The sequence below is a fragment of the Urocitellus parryii genome, chromosome 5 (genome assembly GCF_045843805.1).
Source record: "Urocitellus parryii isolate mUroPar1 chromosome 5, mUroPar1.hap1, whole genome shotgun sequence".
Taxonomy (NCBI): domain Eukaryota; kingdom Metazoa; phylum Chordata; class Mammalia; order Rodentia; family Sciuridae; genus Urocitellus; species Urocitellus parryii.
In genome coordinates this window covers 130296967-130311933 of record NC_135535.1, presented here as the reverse complement: position 1 = coordinate 130311933, position 14967 = coordinate 130296967, and the positions used below count along the sequence as shown (strand labels likewise).

The following is a 14967-nucleotide window of genomic DNA, read 5'->3' as shown; positions in this document are numbered from 1 at the left end:
GATATGTGTATTGGGCTGGGGATCGAATTCAGGGCTTCAGGCATACCAGGTGAGTCCTCTACCTCTGAGCTACATCCTCAATCCTTTATTATGGTTTTAATTTCTCTATGCAGGGTTGGGGGAGAGGTAAAGAGTAGTTATTTCATCTCACTACACTTAGAGCAAAGAGGAGTCCTTAGAATAGGCGAATTGATGCACTTGGGTGACCATAACTGAATAGAGAAGAATTGCAGGTAAAATTTGAATCTCTAGTAATTTCTGCAGAGAAGTAATTTCATAGCCTGGAGAGGTGGCTGCTTTGTTTATTGCTTCTCCCAAATGAAAACCAACCATGGGAAAGTAAATAAAGGCAACATTTAACGGCCACTCTTTCATTTTCTCTAAACTGATTGCTTATTAAGGAATAATATGAGTGTTGTACTAGCAAAAGGAATACCCACATTATAGATTCGATTGATTTAACAAAAACAGGATGCTTCTGCATGTGTAGTAAGTGATTTGGCAAATAACCTGAGGAGTCGAGTTTGAATATGCATTTTTATATAAATGTCAGGTTTTCTAGCAAAGAAATTTTACAATTAATAGAATCAAACTTATGCTTACTAAGAATGTTTGTACTTACTAAGAGTCAATATTTTGACTATTAACCCTATTGTATTAAATATTGAATGCATGATGTTTGTGTTTTTAATTAGTTTTAAACATACATTCTTAGAAAGTATTTTATTGTTCATCAAAACCAGAATTTTAAATATTTTATAAGTGTTTTAAAACTTCTGTTCCTGTTCTTCTACTGTATAAAAAGATTAATAGGAGTCTCCATTTTTCTTTTAAGATTAAGTTTTACCAGGCCAATTTAATTTTAAACTATAGATATGTTTTTACTGTGCTCTGTGGAATTGAATTAACAGGGTCTATAGTTGTACACCAGGGAGTCAGAAGGTAGAGTTATCCACTTAAGTGCTGTTTTCTTCAAGATAATGTCTAACTTCTAAATTTCTGTTTTGAAAGTTTGCCCAGCAAATGCATTCATCTGTATAATTTAGCAGTCACATGACAGACTTCTATCTTTTGACCTTACTTTTAGCCAAACTAAAATGGCTTGAGTTAATATGGCAGTGCTAATATACACCAATTTTTGTGGTTATTTTGTGATGTTTGGTACCATGGAGATGGCAGAGTACAATATTTTGTTAATACTTTTAAATAGTTTATAAGAATCTTTACCTTTTTAAAGAAAAATTTTCATGCTTTTCAAAGGCTTTGAAACTGGATTCTGTAATCTGTTTTCATCTCAACTGTGTAATTGTTTTATAGTATTTTACACTATTTATTATTTGAAAAGTAGAGCAATAAAACTAGTCAGTACCTTTGCTGGAACCAGAGCCCAGGCCTCCTCACTCCTCACCCAGCATACACCCCTGCTGACCATAGTGCATGTGTGAGTGAATTTCCTTCAACTTCAAGGATCTACCTGTGCTGTGGGTGTAAAGAACGAGCTACTCTGTACCATCTTTGTGCAATAGCCTATTGGAGATTTCCATGTGGAAATGTGACTTACAGATTTTTCCTGAAGTCATTTCTTTAGTGCTACCCATCTTCTTGTAAACACACAATCATGCTGTTTGAGAGCTCTTGGAAATGAGGTTGGGGATGTGATAACAACCAGCACATTGCCTTTCGAGGGTCATGTGGAATCCAGTGTTCTAGCTCCCTCCCAGACTACTTCTGGGATACCATACTGATTACCATTCCTTATCAAAATTTCCCAGTTGCTGTTCTCCAGATTCTTCCCACTTTTATTAGGCCCCAGATAAAGAGAGGTGTTGGCCCTGTGTTGGGTGGAGGTAGTATAGGTAGTATGCCAGAGGGGAGATTCTGATTCCTGCCCTGAGGAGCTGCTCCCATAGTAGCTTAGTTAAGAGGAGGTCAGTTGGCTAAAATTCAGTGATTCTGGAAACTGGTTGAGTGTGACAAGTTACTTAACCACTCTGAGCCTTTGTTTCCTAATTAAAAATGTACTGATAACTGCCTCTATGCAGTTTATTTGTGATTCTGTGTCCAAACCACCAGGCCTAGTGCCTCCCCGGCAATAGACTAATTATTCTTTGTTTACATCCAACATATTTATGGAACATGTTCTTTCTGAATTAAATGATCTTATACACATACTAGACCATTATGTTTTGATTTTTAACCCTCTTCTCCAAAGTGCATATCCAGGGTGTATTTTATAATTAGAAAACTAAAGTAGTAGAGTTCTCAAAAGTTTTCGTTACATTGTAGGTAATGGTAACAGCTAGAGGAACACTTTTAGATTGATCTGCAGAATATGGGGGAAAGTTAATTACTGGAAAGAGGTTAAATAAAATCAGCTCAATAAGAACTGAGGTCTAAGTGAGATTTTAGGTACACATACCAGATACCAAATAGTAAATATTGGGACAGTAAAACAACAAGAGTAATGCCATCTTCTTCTAAGGTGGGTAGCTCATTAGACTTGGTATTGTCTTTGGAAAAAAGTAGTTTTTATTTTAGATTTTTAAACATGTCATAAAATCTTCATATTATTGAGTGATGTTAAGTCTTTCATAAAAATGGTTTTGCATTATTCCTTTAAAAAAAAAAACTTCAGTTTTGGATTTATAGACTGTTCTATTAGTGGAGATAAGAAAATACCAACTCCTATATTTTGTGTGTTTTTTTTTTTTGAGAGGGATAGTGATATATTATTTCTCTTTGACCTGTTTTTCTTATTTAAAATTTTAATAGCTCTAATCTTTTTGTCCTTATGATAAAATCCCTGAATCAATTTCTATTTTAAAATATTAAAAAGAACTTTTGTATTATTGAGTCTTTAAACTTTCTTTTTTGTATCTGCTAGTGGTACAGCAGAGTCATCTGTTATGTACTAATTTTGAGAGCAGCCCTAGTATTCAGACTTGTTTATTGCCTTAAAATTTAATTTTTCCTAAAAAAAGATAATGTGATTATCAAGTTACTTGACAATTGTATAAGTTATAAATTGTGGTGTTATCTGTTTTGCTTTCTTAATGCTATTCAGATTGAAAAAACAAACATATTGCCTCATACAAAAAAGTATGAAACTTTTAGACTAAAAATATTTGGAATTTTTTTTCCTAGAGAGTGAATAAAAGATAATAAGTTTATGCTTGTTTACTAAGCTACTCCTAATGTTGAAAAAGAAATGAAATAGTCCCTAATTACCCTATCTATCAGTTTAATTAGAAATGTGTTAATGTTCTGTAAAGAAAAATTTGTGATTTTATGCCTAGGTGATCAAAAATGTATGACCTTATAAATATAATACTCATGTAAAACACACATCCAGCCTCTTTCTCTGACTGGTACTAGAACCTAGCCAAATGATTAATTCATGAGTACTTTCTGTTATGATCCGTATTATCTACCATTTGCCGTTTTCTCTTTTCTTGTTGGTGTTTTTTGTTGTAGGTACCAGCAGACAGGTGTTAGGTGGCTGTGGGAATTGCACTGCCAGCAGGCAGGAGGAATTCTGGGAGATGAAATGGGATTGGGCAAGACCATCCAGATAATTGCCTTCTTGGCAGGTCTGAGCTACAGCAAGATCAGGACTCGTGGTTCAAATTACAGGCAAGTGCTCCTCTGCAGACTGTCAGTCTGTGGAGCTCAATTAATATTTCATCAGATGTATTGCTGTGGAGGAGGGTCTTGTGAATTATTGATGACATTTCAATTACAATATTCCTTTAATTCTTTTAGTGGGGGACATCAAAGGAAAAATTTTACGAGACAATGGAGCTGTAGGGCAGGAGAAATTAAACATGTAACACTTTTAATGAATTCCAGGCATTGATGCTTCATTTTGCAGATGAGCCCCACTAGATATTTTGGGTCAATACAATGTCTAAGGTTAGCTCCTGCAAATGGATTGTTTACAAACTCAATTATGTTAATATCAATAGTTTACACAATATGGAATTTTAAATTAGGCATAATACCTTTAGTTCCATTTATTAAATTTTACATTAAAATATTTGTTCTGGCAGAAGACCAGGTGAGCATTACAGTAAGCACAAAGTCTATTCATGGGGAAAGTTGGAGCTTTGAAGAAGCCATTCTCCCTAATTTCCTTTATAGTCAGTGCTTGTGATAGCATTTATAGAAAGCACTCTTTTTCTTTTTGAATGAAGTTACTTGTCTACTCACTGTGCTCCCCTTGTGGCTCCCCTCCCAGTCTTTACGATTTCATATACATTCTAAGGCCAAGGCCAAAAAGACTGTGTAGATTTTAATTTTTATTGTCCTTAAAAATGTGAATGAACTTTAGTATTCTAAAATAATGTATTTTATTGTTCAGTATGGTAGGACTGAAATACCTGATCTTGAAGTAAAGGACTTGAGTACATTTCCATATTTAAGTTGTAAATTGGCTTTATGGAAGTCTGTATTAGTAAAAATATTTCAGGTAAGTTATATAGGATGTTTCATCTTGAACCCAGATAATCCAAGAGCTCCTGTGTTTTGGTAGACTTATCTAATGAGTGAGAGATGGTTGTGACCTAGGAATCTCAGGTACTCCCAACATATGATTTGGAAATGCCTTTAAAACAGTGTCTGTGTGCCTGAAATCAGCAATTGCAGAAAGTTACTGTCCTTCACTTCAGTGTGTCAGCAGAGAAATGTTTAATAGAGAGTCAAATACTGACTGTGAGCTATTGAGTAAAAACTGTTATTTTTAGTCTTCAGAGTTTGGCATTTTGCTTTTATTTCTTGTTCTTTCATTCAGTTAGCAGATCAGTATTTCTTTTGAGGAATGTTTGAAGTTTAAAAAAAAATTGGAAGTTCCCATTGTATTTATATGGATGCAAGAGGAGGGAAAACATTTAGAAAGTTTTAAATGCTAAATATTTTGTCAATGTCATTATAAGGAAGTTGTATTGAAGCAGAGGATTTTCTCAAATGTTAGAATTCTGTTATGTTTTGTCTGGAAATATGTAAAAACATTTCAACCCAAGGGAAAAATCAAAGTTGAATATGGGCATATAGGGTTTTCTTATTTATGACTGTGATTAGTTTAGCATTTAAAAAATGATTTTGTTTAAATAAGCCCCCCACATTTTTTTTGGTGGTGCTGGGAATTGAACCCAGGGCCTTGTTCATGTGAGGCAAGCATTCTACCAACTGAGCTATGTCCCCGGCCCACAAATAAGTTCTTTGATTGTCCTCTCTGTTGGTTTTTTTGTTTTGTTTCTGTTGTTTAGGTAACTAGAATGTCCCAAGTTGCCCCAGATGGTTTGTAGGATTGTCTTTCCTTAAATGATTTTTGGGATTTTCTAATTTCCCACCTCTTTCCTTCCCTTCCCTTCCTTTCCTGTTATGAAATTTGTATGGAGTCTAATACTCTGGGCCTAGGAATCCTAAAGTTATCCCTGCAGTGTAGTTTTAATCTAAAAATTAAAACATGTTCTCTTGAGTGGTGACAATCCTACTAGGAGTGGAAGTCAGGACTAATAATGAGCATCATCTGTAATCAATTAACTATCAATGCCCATAACCTCTTCTTCATAATGAAATAGTGCAGCATATTGGACTAGTGCCCAGATCATCTTTATTAAAATAGTATTGGTGGAAGTAGCTTCTGAGAATGTTGTAATATATCAGCCAAACAACTAGGGTCTTTACATATAGAGGTGTACTGAGGAGCTTGGTTCCCCTCCACTTCACATGCCCAGGCAAATTGGTTAACATTTTTAAAACATTTCCTCTCCTGAAACTAGGTGAACTTAAGAGTCCTCCTCTTTGCTTGTGTCCTAAAGAAAAATCATCAGCCCTTTAGGTCAAATGAAGTTATGCATGAGCTGGCATTGCTTCATTGGCTATGTACGTTTTTTTCCTGAATTCTTGCAGCAGAAGATGTTGGGGGCCAAATTTGAGATGGTCTTAGTGTTGCAATTTTAAGGTTCATGAACACTGGAACATGAAAAGTTGTGTGATACCAAGAAACTTCATAGTAAAAGAAATTTGGTTTGTTGTTGGGTGTTTTAAAAATGTGTATTGTATGCCTGTTTGTTTTTAGAAGAGGGAGAAACATATTACATGTGGTTAATAAAAATCTAAACCAGTTGTTTTATTTCTGGTTTATAATGGATATACTGCATTCTTTTCACCTTGCCATTTTTATTATAATGATGGGCCCCTGAATGTTATGATGGAGAGGAAATAAAATTATTTACCTTTCAAACTTAAGTTAGTACTTTAATGTCTTGGTTATCATTTAGTTAATTTCTAATTAAGAATGAACACCCAAAAAAGTTATTAAACTTTTTATTGTACTTTGTAATTCCTGGCTATGACTAGCAGGTTTCCAACCTTATGATTTAAATATTTGACCATGAAGCTGTTGACGTACCAAATTCATTAGGTAATCAATGATGATTAAAGATAAAAGGAACTGGAGTCTGTTTGGTAATTGATGCTAATCACTCTAGTACATTTAGCCATTTCTTAGGCTCATCTCATTGATATTGAGGTTGGAAAGGGTGGTTCAGTTGTTGTGATTGTTAATGGGTTTTATTGCCCATTCTGTGGTCCAGGAACAATCTGCCTCAGCTCTGAGATTTCAACTCAGTGTGAAAATCTCCCTATTTTAATGAGGGAGGTGGGGAGAATGGCAGAAATTAAAGGGTATAATAATGTCAGATAGATGTAAAGCCGAAGAAAATAGTTGCCTTAAATGAAAAAGTGTGAGTCATCAGTGTAGCAGTTTACAGAAGGTGTGTTATAAAGAGAAGAAAAAAAAATGGTTTACAACCTAAAAAGCCATATGTATGAATTCATGCTTATTTGAATGTGAGCTTGTTTTTAAATATTTTAAACAGTCTTTGATTGGTTGTTCCCTAATCCCTGCTAAGTGCATATTGATGATAATTCTCTTTTATGACCCTTGGAGGATATAAAGAAGCTTGTGCTTTTAATCCTTTTAAAAAGGAATGCCGTTTTGGAAGGGGCCAGGGCAGAGTCCCATTCTCCCCAGGGAGCTTGAAGGGCATCTGTCAGGGCCCTGCCATTGGTGAAGATCTCAGCTTGGATAGTCTGAGGACATTCTCTAGGAAGTGTTGAGTCTATTGTGACCTCTGGCTTCTTCTGCTCTGACTCTGAGAGCCAGGGGCAGTAACCATGCATAGCAGGAGGTGGGAGTATTCATAAGCAGACAGAGGCATTTTGTCATGTTGGAGTATAGGGTAAGCCTCCTTAAAGTTAGGGCTTGGCCCCAAATCTCATTTTTCTGTTAGAACCACCAGTTTTCATTTGCGTAGAAGATGATATTGAATATTTTAAGCACCGTGTGGTTTACTCTATTTATAAAAAAAAAAATTTCCATTCAGGAGTCAAAAAATCAATCATGATCCCCCAACTTGGAAGTAATCTCTGAATACTTTGACCATATTTTCTTCCAGTATTTAAAAAGTGTTTTCATGTAATAATGCCAATTTGAGATCATTTGAAGAAGAGGTTATCCATAGTCTCAAGAAGCTCAGGAGGGGTAACACTATTATGAAAGGATCACAGTGGGGTCCTAACTAGCATAGGTGCTCTAAGGAAGGGTCCTCAACATGTCTGGAGAGAACGAGACAGGGAAGTCTCTATGGAGGAAACTGAGGTCTTGAGATGAGTAGAAGGTAGCTGGGAGGAAGTGGAGGATAAAAAGCAAGTGAGAGTTGAAAGGTCAGCAGAATGCACTTTGTAGGAACTGAGGACAGTTCAGGCTGGCAAGGTGCTGGCCATGTGGGCAGGTATTAGGGTGATGACAGTGAGAGAGGTGAGGCTGTAAGGGTGAGCAGAGATGAGATTCTCATGGTCTTACAGGCTAGACCAAGGTGTGTACTCTGTCCCACAAGCAGTGGCAGCTATTGGAGGCTTTGAACTGGGGGTATGAGACATTCAGATTTTGCTCTGAGAAAGGATCATGTTGGAAGGTGCCATAACTCAGATGAAAGATGATGGTGGCTAGAACTGTGACAATATATAGAACTATGACAGTATGGAGTGAGGGACATGAGAACTTGGAGAGAAATTTAGAAGGTGGAAATATTGGGAGTTTGGTTGCTTCTGCTGGAGTACAAAAAGGCTGATTAAGGGATAAGGCCTGGTCTTCAGAATAGGCCCTGGAGAATGGTGGATGTTCTCGGTCCACTGGACAGGGAAACTGGGGTGAAGGGGGCTTTTGATGTATGCTGCAGTGGGGACATCCGCATCAGCAGTTAGATATCTAGTGCAGGATAGTTTAGAATTAAGGAAAGAAATCTGGCTGGAGACCCATTCTTGGCATCCTGGGTGCACAGATAGAATTGAAGCTGTGGGGATTAGGGATATCTCAGAGGAAATTTGTGTACTGTGGAGTAATTCAAGTGCATTTTGCTTCACACAAGCAGAAAGAAGGAGGGGAGGGATAGGGCAGTTTAAGATGTGACTGTTTCAGATGAGAGGGAGTCAGGCCAGGTGGCATCCAGGGCCTGGGGCCTTGATCAGCCTCTTGGAGCTTGAGCTGAGTGTGACCCTGGTGTGCATGAAATTGATGTGGTTGGTTTTAATTTGTACTTCAAGCATTAACTAGTACTTGGCCACCTGCTATTGGGCTGTACATGTAGCAGGATAAACTGAGAGAGAAAAGTCCCCCCCAAGCTGGAGTTTATGTAAGTCCTTCCTCCCTAAATTGGACAGTCATACTAGGCCAGTTCTGTGGACCTGTGAGAGTTGCTGGGATGTGCTGTGCATTGAATGGCTTTAGAGGAACAGAATTCCAACTTCATAGAGAACATGTCTGTGGAAGGTGTGTGTGTGTATGTGGGGGGATTGGCATTTACCCAAATATGTAGTTCTGCTAGGAAGGAGAGAGAAGAGGAGGAAATTGACACAGTGGCCACCACCAGTCTCCTGGCTACCTGTATGTCAAAAAATTGGGGTGATTCCATAAATGATTTTGTTTTATAAGAATTTATTATGAACATTTTCCAGGTTATTAAACATTCTTCAAAAACTATTTTAATTGTTATATGATATTCTGTCTTAACAAACTCTTATAGTTTACTGTTTGACCCTGTTCTAAGCACACTACACATGTTAACTGATTTAATCTTCTTAGTAACCAATGATCAGTACTGTCATTGGTCCCATCTGAAGATAAGTGAGGTTCAGAGAGGTTAATTAATGTGCCCAAGATGACAACTTAGTGCAAGTAGAGCTGAGGTTCAGACCCAGGCAGCGTTCCTAACTACTAACCTGTGCTGTGCAAAAGACATGAGATAGTTCATTCAACACTTTCTTTTTGAACTTTTAGGTTGCCTCTGCTTTTTCTGTAGTATAAATAACACTAAAGTGTGTGTTCTGGTACTAAATGTTTGTATTGGGATTGCTGGGCCCCTGGGTGACTGCTCATAAGGCTCTTGCTTGTCGTGTGCTGCTCAGCTGCTTTCCACACAGTGGTATCAGTGTACAGTCTACCATATAGCCTTTCCTGGGGAGAACAGTCACTGGCTGCTTCTCCAGGTGTTGCCATATGGAGAAGCAGGCAGCATGGTGGACTGAGAGCAGGCCATAGCAAGTAATAGACTCACTTCAAAGCAGTTCTCCGTTTCCTGGTGGTGATGTTGCTCTGGGCACACCAGCCTTCAAGCCACTAGTTCTGTCCTGCTTGTCCCAGGATGGTGAAGATATATTGAAATTCTGTGGGCTAAAAATTTTGGTAGATGTAAAGCTCCAAATTTAAGATGCTATTGTGTTCACTTATATAATTTCACTAATGTGGAATAGAAAGGAAGAGAAAAGTATTTTTGTTATATAATATTATTCAGCTTTCCTTTACTATAGATGTTAACTTTTAATATTATTTGGTGTTTTCTCTTAATTCCTGCATCCACTGATGATTGTTGGACTCAGATTTTACTTACTGAGTTATAACCTCACTGAGTTTTTAATATCAAGAAACTTCCACAGCTTGCATTTTCTTTTTTGTACTGTTAAGGGTTTTTGTCTTCAGCAGTTGATCACTCTATGTGCAGGCTTTCATGGTTGTGTTTTCTTCTTGGACATTTGGGTGCAGGTTCGAGGGGTTGGGTCCCACTATACTTGTCTGTCCAACCACAGTGATGCATCAGTGGGTCAAAGAATTCCACACATGGTGGCCTCCATTCAGAGTGGCAGTTCTACATGAAACTGGCTCCTACTCCCACAAAAAGGTAATGCTATAATACTTCAGTACTTTTTTGTTTTGTTTTAAAGCCCTCCATTACATATTTGGTTTTTCTTTGAACCATGTATTTCTCAAATATATATTCCTGTATCTTTCAAGCATTTAAAATTATTTTATAATTACTGACAATGCAAAACTCGGTGATTATGAATATGTACTTATTGTTCTAACGTCTGTAGTGGTGCCGGGATATGTACATTGTCCAGCAAAACACAAATCAGCACAAACTAGTACCATAAGCCTGATAGTATGTGCAGGATCATAACAGGTGGCTTAAATGATGGCTCACTGGAGAGACTTTGGGCATTATCAGCTTTAAACAGTTTTAGGAAAGTGAATACAGGTTGAACATTCCTAATCCAATATCTGAGATGCTTCAAAATGTGGAGCTTTTGAGCACCAATATAACACCAAAACTGGAAAATTCACACCTGACTTCATGTGACAGGATGCAGTCAAAATGTAGGTGGACTAAAAATATTGTATAAAATTACATCAGAGTATATGTATAAGGTGTATATGAAACAAATTAATTTTGTCTTTAGACTTGGGTCTCAACCCCCAAATATCTCATGTATACGCAGACATTCTCAAATCTGAAAAATTTCTAAATCTGAAATAAGCATTTTGGATAAGGGATATTTGACCTTAATTGGTAAATCCATTTCTTAATGTGTTTTTTTATAATATACTTTTTTTAGTTGTAGTTGGACACAATATCTTTATTTTGTTTATTAATTTTTTGTGGTGCTGAGGATTGAACCCAGAGCCTCACATGTGCCAGGTGAGCTCTCTACCACTGAACCACAACCCCAGCTCCTGTTAATGTGCTTTTAAAACATGTTTTTGATGAATAAAAGCAGCTTGACAATTTGCGATTTTTAAAGTATTCTTTTTTAGTTTGTTACTTTTTGTTTCCTGAATCCTGTATCATCATGTATTAAGAGTTGTATTTCCTCCCTTATTTGTAGTTCTGTTACTAGCTGCATTATCAAAAAGGAGGTTTATCTCTGCTCCTATGGCTAGCATTATAGAAACATTGTGCTATGCTTTTTTCCCCTTCCTTCTCACTATCTAAACTGTGAACTCAATAGATAACACTGTGTCTCATTTTGCATTCCAGTTGCCCTATAAGCATTTGCTGAATAAATAATAATCAGTTTCACTGTTGGTTTTGCCAATTACGTTACTGATAAGAAGTGGGAGGTTTTTGTTTTTTTTTAATGAATTATGCCTTTCCTGAATCTTCTGAACTCTTCTGAAGTGAGCTCTCCTTCATCCTAGGAAAGCAGTGCCAGCTGTAAGGGCCATGGACGTTTGGCTCACTGACTGACGAACTCCACTGGCTCCCTAATTTTTCCCATTTCCCTTTAAATTCTTATATGTTCACAATCATATATGAGCAGAACTTTTGATAGAAATTAATCAAGAATATCTGATTTGGTAACTGAATAAGGTGAGGTAGAATCTTGTTTATACTAGCTGTTACTGTTAAATCAACAGATTTTGACCATAATTTAAAAGATAATGGAAAACAGAGTTAAGATAATTAATGACGGTGAGTAAATGCTGTGTTTTAAAAGAAAGTGAAAATACTAAGTTTAAGTTGTTTGCTAGCCAGACTTTCACTTGTTACAACTATCCTGTTATCACCCATTCAAAACTTTTATGATTCTTGTTTTCATTTCCATTATCTGTTGACATCCTTAATGTTTTGTGCTATAAAATTCTGTAGCAGGATTCATTAGTAAATCTTTGTCTTATAAAGGCAAATTTTTCATATGTTTCTTCTTTATCCTTTTATTTTCTTTTGGGTTAGCAAAGTACATGTACTTCAAACTTTCACCTGGATTGTGCTTACCTACAGTCCCTCTATAATTATAACCTGAAAAACTACCTTCCTGTAAATCACCTACATTGACTCATTAATGGAAAGAGAATTGACATTGAACTTGCTGTTTTGACAGCAAGTTGACATTGAACTTTGCTGGGAAAACTTGATTCCTTAACTCTGATAGAGGGCAAAATCTTAAAGCCTAGATATTTTACTTTGGGTTAGAATAGTTCCACCTTCTGAGGTGGATTTACACCCGAGACAAGTGCATGGTGGTTTCTCTTTTTGTCAGTGCTTTCCAGTTTACAAGGACTTGAGCTTGAAATTTTTTACTTTTGAGGAAATGCAGTATTACAGTTACTGTATCTTTTTACTCTTAATTTTCTACTGTTCCTTTCCTATTATAAAGTACCTAAGATTTCTGAAGATTAAGCTGCTATGCAAAGATTGAAAAGATATACCTTTTATCTTTCAGACTGTATTCTTGACTTAAAAACACAGTTTGTTATTGATTATTAATGTCAATATCAGTGTATTATTTGTGGTAGTGTCACATTGAGAATGTGTTAATTGTTCCTTTGCATAGGCCTGGGTAGGGTCATTTCCAAGATTGTGACTTTGCTTTCTGAATTCCAAGTACTAAACTGATAGTTGATCCTTCTGCTCCTTCCTTTCCTATCTGTGTGTACATATCTTGGTCACTACTTCATGCACACCTGGTAGCTTACAAACATGTGTTAGACTACAATAAAGTCTGTGTCTCTCTTTCACATTTCAAATATTCTGTCAATGCTGGTCTGTCCCCTAAGCCAGCATTTAATGCCTGACTTCCTTTCCTTCCTTATCAGCTGAGATTTCTTTTTCTCATGGTTGAGGGTTCTATACCCACTGGCTCTCCTGTCTGAATTCAGTAGTGACACTTTGGCATAGGGACATGCGATACTGTACTAAAAAGGGGAAAGGAAAGAATTTCTCTTTAGAAATATTTGAAACAGTAATAATGACAGTTGTTTTCCTTATAATTCAAAAGGAGTATCATTATTTTCCTAATACCTATTTGTAGCTGGTATAACATAAAAATATGAAGATTTTTTCTTTTGGAAAACAGATGATTGAACAATTTCTAAATAGTGAACATCTGTCATTCTTCTTCCCTAAATTTTTTTTTAGCTTCTCATTACTCTTACCACTTAATCCTATATTATCTTTGTTAAAAGTCTCTTTGATTGGCAGCATGATTTAGCATTGTCAAGTGCAAAAAAAAAAAAAAAGAATTGTCAAGTGCACACCCAATAACTATATAAAAACATGCATCTATCAGTTTGAACCAAATGGTCATGTCTGATAAGGAAGATTTCAGACTTCTGAGATTCCTTTGATGGTCACTTGAAATCTCATTGAATAGGAGTCTAGGATTTTCCCATCATGATTTGTGATCTCTTTTTTTTCTAGCACAGAAAAAATTTGTGTGAGTTGATTAATATTTATTTGTTGAACAAGTATAAATGCCACATTCCAGGTGTTTTGATATTGTTAGGGCTCTAAAAATGAATATATATGATAACTACCCTTGAAAATCCAATTGTTTTCTTGGGGAAAGAAAAGAGGATATATGAAAAGATAATGAAAGAAGGCAGTCTTGTGAGACTTAGCACATAACTCCCAGTGGGTGGTGGCATCATTAGCACTATGTTGTAAAGCATATTTAATGATTAAGAATTTTTTTAGATTTGTTGGAATATGGATAATGAGAAATTGTTTATATCCTGAAATGATTATCTCTTTATCTTTCCTACCTTTTTCTACTGTGTAGGATCCAGTAATTCTGTGGACTGTTTTAGATTATTCAGAGAGTTTTGCCTTGTTTTGATCAGTTTGTGCTATTTACAGTCATAGGAGTGGGAAAAACAACAATGGCATAGTTTTAATTGCATAGGTTTGGTAGTTACCGAACCTGGGTTTGAATCTTGGATCTGCCATTTTATGCCATTGTGACCTCAGGCAAGTCACTTAGCTTCTCTGAGCCTAGTTTGATGTCCTATAAAATGAGAATTTTTTTTTATAGATTAGTGAGGATTTCTTGGATTAACATGTATGCATTAAAAAGCTCAGTGTGGTCCTTGATATATAAAGTTACTTAAGTATTTGTTGTTCTTGTCAGAAAGCACAGCCCAGGCCTCTTCATTTCATCGGTTGAGGAAAAATTCTGAAAGATGCATTGCTGATTGATATGATAGGTATTCTAGATAAAAAGTTCATTAACTGCTTTATCAGAAAGGTTTATGGTCATTCAGCTTCTAGATCTGTTTTTCTCACATCCAGATACATTTGATCCCAAATAGAGTGTTGAATTTTTGGGAGGGAAGTTCAAAATTGGGAAGTGATTAAAAAGCAAACCTCACAAAAACTTTGCCATCTGATGAAACTGCCATCGTGGATTTTTTAAAAACTCCCCTTTCCTGAGATACTAGAGCAAAAAAAATAATAATAAATTGGCTTTTTAAAAAGCTGAAGGCGGGGGTCAGGAAAAAAATCTTAAGTAAAAATGAAAAGGGAACCACCAGGTCTCTCAAGCATCCTAAATATTTCAGACCCATTCCATGTACACAATTATAACACAAAGTGATATAATTCCTATTAACTTCAGAGTCAGTATATACACCTGATATAAGAAATGATAGATGCTAGGCTTGTTCCATAAGTTTTATTGTAAAATTATGTTGCTGGGGTCCTTTTTTCTTCATTGTCAGCACAAATCCTTGTTTATTAAAGATTTAGCTTGAAGGAAATTTTAATTAATTACAGGTGCAGTAAATCCTGCCTGGGAAGCTGCCGTGCTGTGTTTACCGTGAATGGCCTTCATGTGCCTGTGCTTCACTCG

The 14967-nt window shown here is 36.2% G+C and overlaps 1 protein-coding gene across 1 annotated transcript in view; it reads left to right on the top strand.

Moving 5' to 3' along the window:
• The window catches only part of Ercc6 (ERCC excision repair 6, chromatin remodeling factor), an 87510-nt gene that overhangs the window by 32902 nt on the left and 39641 nt on the right, over positions 1 to 14967 (top strand). The window contains exons 8-9 of the mRNA XM_026410857.2: positions 3475 to 3633; positions 10103 to 10238. Of these exons, the coding sequence (XP_026266642.2) occupies positions 3475 to 3633; positions 10103 to 10238 (295 nt within the window). The remainder of the gene's footprint in view (positions 1 to 3474; positions 3634 to 10102; positions 10239 to 14967) is intronic.